This window comes from Penaeus chinensis, chromosome 3 (assembly GCF_019202785.1).
Source record: "Penaeus chinensis breed Huanghai No. 1 chromosome 3, ASM1920278v2, whole genome shotgun sequence".
In the NCBI taxonomy this organism is placed as follows: domain Eukaryota; kingdom Metazoa; phylum Arthropoda; class Malacostraca; order Decapoda; family Penaeidae; genus Penaeus; species Penaeus chinensis.
In genome coordinates this window covers 35,586,520-35,591,519 of record NC_061821.1, presented here as the reverse complement: position 1 = coordinate 35,591,519, position 5,000 = coordinate 35,586,520, and the positions used below count along the sequence as shown (strand labels likewise).

At 41.6% G+C, this 5,000-nt stretch overlaps 1 protein-coding gene across 1 annotated transcript in view; it reads left to right on the top strand.

The window, feature by feature from the left end:
* LOC125043006 overlaps window positions 1–5,000 on the top strand; it is a 7,512-nt gene that overhangs the window by 893 nt on the left and 1,619 nt on the right. Inside the window, exons 2-7 of the mRNA XM_047638935.1 lie at window positions 851–971; window positions 1,333–1,393; window positions 1,591–1,651; window positions 1,892–2,172; window positions 3,277–3,487; window positions 4,765–4,854. Of these exons, the coding sequence (XP_047494891.1) occupies window positions 851–971; window positions 1,333–1,393; window positions 1,591–1,651; window positions 1,892–2,172; window positions 3,277–3,487; window positions 4,765–4,854 (825 nt within the window). The remainder of the gene's footprint in view (window positions 1–850; window positions 972–1,332; window positions 1,394–1,590; window positions 1,652–1,891; window positions 2,173–3,276; window positions 3,488–4,764; window positions 4,855–5,000) is intronic.

The window sequence follows — 5,000 nt, the reverse complement described above, 5'->3', positions numbered from 1 at the left end:
TATAAGGAAACTTATTATCTTTATGTTAAACAGAAATGGCTTTAACAGAATTGCAAATCCCTGCACCAAGCCTAACCTTATGAACCAGACCTTAACAAGGAATGGCAACCGATTTAACCTTCGTACGGCAAAATTAACGAACCCGAGACATTTTAAAAACAAAAACAAAAACAAAAAAAAAAAACGTGGATTTTGGCGTTAACAAAAAATAAAGGCACATTTTTTCCCCCAGTATTTTGTTGGTGAGATTAATGAACTTTGGGTTTTTAAACAGGTTTTGTGGTTTTGGCTATTTGGTGATTATTAATAGCAAAAAATAATTGCCTTATTTTCATTTTTATATGTAACTTGGAGACACGATGGGAAAAAGAATGATCCAGAAGTTACCGTATTTTACATTTTTAAAATTTACACCCAAAATGTTTGTTTGATTCGTTAAGTCACGGGCAAACCGCGTGTTTACCCACTCATTTAGCACTTCATTCTCCCTTTAAACATAATAATGTCACCTAAATTGATTTTTTTAACAACTAAGCTATGAACAAAACTTCTCAGAGAATACCTTAATCATGAATGTAAATTCAGTAAAAACAACCTAGCCAGCTTTGAATGTCCGTGTTAACATGTAATATTAACTTTCAATATGTGTAAGTGATCAAGCGACCTGATGCATATCCAAATAACACTTAAAAAAAGAAAAAAAAAAGAGTTTGTAAAGCGCTACTAATATATATTTCCCAGTAACCCGGTTATACCCAACCGCTAGCTTTCCCTTTCTCGATTAAGATAAGATACATCCTTAAACAACTTTATTTATCACCCTCGAAATAACTGCCCGCCCTTCGTCCAGATGAAAGCGGTGGAAGAGTTCATGGAGGGCATCCGAGAGGAGAAGAGGGACGTGAGTACGGCCATCCGGAACCTTTTCTTCTTCTGTGAAGCCCTGCTGCGGGATGTCTGCAGGTGGCGAGGTAGGAAATTCAGCAGGGAAGAGGCTGAAGAATTTGAATTTGGCCTTTTATATCTTATATATATATATATCTTTATTTTATGCATTTACTTTTTATTATTATTATTATTTTTTTTTTTTTTTTTTTTTTTTTTTTTTTTTTTTTTTTTTAAGGCGTAACTTGTCCATAGAAATACTGTAGTAGGGATAGGATTTGTCTTCTTTATTCTAAGAGTAATTTTGATATTGCTTATCTGCTATCGTGTTTTTGTTTGCAAACTGGTTGTCCAGTTTTCTCACTTGAATAATATTCTTAAGCATGCCCTTGCATAGTTAAGGATTTTGATAAAAGTCAGAAATAAAACAATTCTCTTTCACGGTAGACCGAAGACAGAATCGCGCCGGCCACAAGAAGAGCAGTGTGTTGAAGGAGCCGGCTGAGAAGTAAGTCATTTTTCTGTTAACTGCCGGTTCAGCGTTAGTAATAGGTCATGATATCTGTCAACTGATTTGTAAGTCTGGTATTTCTTTCACTACAAATTAACATAAAGAACAGGAATTAAGAACTTTGAAACTGGTTTTGGTAAAACGAAAATATTGATTACATAAATTTGAGAGCTTATACATTATTTTACTTTCAGGGAATGTGCTGAAGCCGAAGGAGAGACAAGCCCGCTATCTGGACTGACGGCTGAGATGCAGGTAAATGTGGCTATATGCTGGTTTTCTTTTTATCCGATCATTTCTGTATTTTATATTTTTATCATTCTTCTCCAGTATTGCATATAACAAGCTTTTATTATGCTCCATTGTCATATATTTCATTTTTTTATTGCAAATGTACCTATTATTTACTGAATGTCAAACGTGTAGAGTTTCGTAAGGTACATACTCGGTAATGTGGAAAGCTTTCCCCTCTTAGTGATTGGTACATTTTAACAGGACCTGAATGTTAAGGGAGACGAAGGTCAGGAGGAGGAGCATAGCAACGAGGATCAAGGTAGTAAGGAGGAAAGGGACTCTGGAAGCGTAGAATGGGAAGCCGAAGATGATATTGAAGGTGAACAGGGTGAGGAGGTGAATCTTCACGAAGACTCCTTGCTGGTCGACAATAAGCTCTTAGATATCGAAGACGCTGTGGATGAACTTCGAGATTCCCCGAGCCCCGATTTGGACTCCGACGATGACGCGGAAATGTCGGTCGAGTTTCTGCAGTCGCTTGTGTAAGGATTTGAAGTTTATTTATTTATTTTTTTTTTTTTTTTTTTTCTTCTGTTTATGATGATTCTTAATCTGCTTTCCTAACTCTCGCTCTTCCTCCCCCCCCCCTTCTCTCTCTCTCTCTCTCTCTCTCTCTCTCTCTCTCTCTCTCTCTCTCTCTCTCTCTCTCTCTCTCCCTCGCCCTCTCCCTCTCTCCCTCTCTCCCTCTTCCTCCCTCCCTCCCTCCCTCCCTCCCCCTCTCCCTTAATCATAAACCTCTCCTCTTTCTCTCTCTCTCTCTCTCTCTTTCTACTTTTCTCTTTCTCTCCCCCCTCCCTCCCTCCCTCCCTCTTTCTCTCTCTCCCTCTCTCCCTCTCCCTCCCTCCCTGCCTCTCTCCCTTTCCCTCTCCCTCAATCTTAAACTTCTCTCCTTTCCTCTCCTCTCCTCTCCTCTCTCACTGTCTTTCTCAATCTTTCTTTCTCCCTCTCCCTCCCTCCCCTCCCTCTCTCTTTAACTCTCTCTATTTCTTTCTCCCTTTCTACATTTCTGCCTTTCTCTCTCTCTCTCTCTCTCTCTCTCTCTCTCTCTCTCTCTCTCTCTCTCTCTCTCTCTCTCTTTCTCCTTTTCTTTCTCCCCCCTCCCCCTCCCGCCCTCCCTCCCTCCCTCTACTCTCTGTCTCTACCTCCACTCTCTCTCCTCTCTTCTCTCTATTTGTTAATGAAACTACTTACTTGCCGCCACCACTCAGTCTCTCTTCCCCTTTTACCTTTCTCTTCTCACTCACTCTCTCTCTCTCTCTCTCTCTCTCTCTCTCTCTCTCTCTCTCTCTCTCTCTCTCTCCCTCCCTCCTTTATTTGTTTTTATTCCTTTTCTTTCTTCCTCTGCTGTTGTTTTTTTTTTTTTTTGTTGTTTTTTTGTCATTCCTCTCCCTCCTTTCCTAACTCCATCCATTTCTCTACTCTCATCTTATCGTATTCCTTTTCTTCTTTCCTTTTATTTTTCTTAATTGCATTGTTACTGTTGTTGTTCTTACTGTTAATACGACAGATCATCATTATTTTAATGTAGTTAAAACATCCGTAACAGTAATCTGCTTTCATATGTCATCACCATTACTTCGTCCCAGGGGCCTTGTCCGGAAGGAGTTGGCGGCAGCGGAGGAGGAGAGGGAGGTGCTGGAGCGGCACGAGAAGTCCCTGACCGAAGAATTTGAAGCCCTGAACGAGAGTCGCACGAGTTTGCTGAACGCGAGCGCCTGCGAACGAAAGGACGGGTCGTTGAATGTTCCCGTCGCTACGGAAGCCGAGTCACGCGGGCACGAGGGCGAAGATGAACAGGTGCGAAGCGGGGTAGCAAGTTTGTGTGATAGCGATGCGGTAAAGATTAATTGCGAGTGTGCGTGCTTACGGGCGTGGGGAGTATGACTTGTATCCGAGGCACATTTGGACAAGAATAAGGAAGTGGGGAGGTTGCGACCGCTTCTGTCTAAATTCCTCTTGATCTTGTATTAGAGGTTTCATACAACTAGACATTTTATTGATGAATTAGATAGAGTAAGTTCATGTAAATAGAATATAATATTTCTATATAGAATATGCATAATTATGTCTTCAGTAGCGTGATTCCCGAGACCTCACTCGGATGGTGTCATGTTTGTTAGAACTTGCCCCAAGAACTTCGGCGTTTGTGGAAATCGGGAAGAAATCTCGTTATTGGACTTCTTGGTAGCTAATATCCCATAACTTACTGCAATTAGGGCCTCCGGCTTTCTCGGTGCCGATGGAAGTGAAGGCAACGTCAGAGGCAGCGATTCAGCCAGTAGTTTGCCGGGTCCTTCCTCGATTCTGACGCCATCTTCACCCGAGGCCGTTATCACAGACGACGGAATTGCCCGCTCATCTGTCCATGTATATCATAAGCTATTTCATTTAATGCTATGTAGTTATTTCGCACGATGCAACAATATAGACTGGCTATATTTGCTATGAACCCAATCTTGTCAGTGGTTGCATCCGATATCGAGTTTGCAAAATCAATAAACTACGGTTTGAGGAAGCTTCTTACACAAACTGTTTATTCAAAGGATATCCGCACATTTTACCAATAAGCCAGATTATGAGACAAAAAATACTAGTATTTAGCTAGCCAGGTGTTACGCAGAAAATTTATCTCACTAAATTGGTTTTCTGACGCACAAGCATTACAAACTATTGCCACGACTATTTTTAAAATCTTAGCGGGATAATCTGGAGGAAGGCAAGCGCGTCTTAACAGCCAGCCATTTCCGACCGTTTCCCTCCAGCTTCCTTACCCCTGCCCGCACTATGAGTCGTTTGCAGACAAAGGCCAACAAGCGGGTAGGTGATTATTTTTATCCACGACTGTGTAGTGGGTTAATGGAAAGTCCATGCATAAGCTAAAATTACTTTGGTAAATAAAACCTGACGCACACTCCCATGCCTGTATGCATACATGCTTGCTCGTGCAGATGCTGTAAGTGTAAAATATAGTTTGGCGTATGTGTGTATGTATGTAACTTTGCATTTGCCTGCTTTGGTCTTGCATACGCATAAATTCAAAAAATCGATTTATTTTTGTAAACAAAACATTTTAGGCACCCTCAATTGGTGAAAATCCGATGGATCCATCAACGGCTGGGGAATTATCTGAAGATGCTACGTGTGCCTTGCAAACCACCGAAGAGGTAAGCAGTAACCGAGTTAAATCTTACAGAATAAGAGTGAAGCCTACAGCCTCCGGGCTAGTACAGTGGTAACGTGTCGGCCTCTCATCCGAGGGGTCAGCGGTTCGAGCCCCGCCCAGGCGCGAGAAGTTGCAATTGTCGCCTGG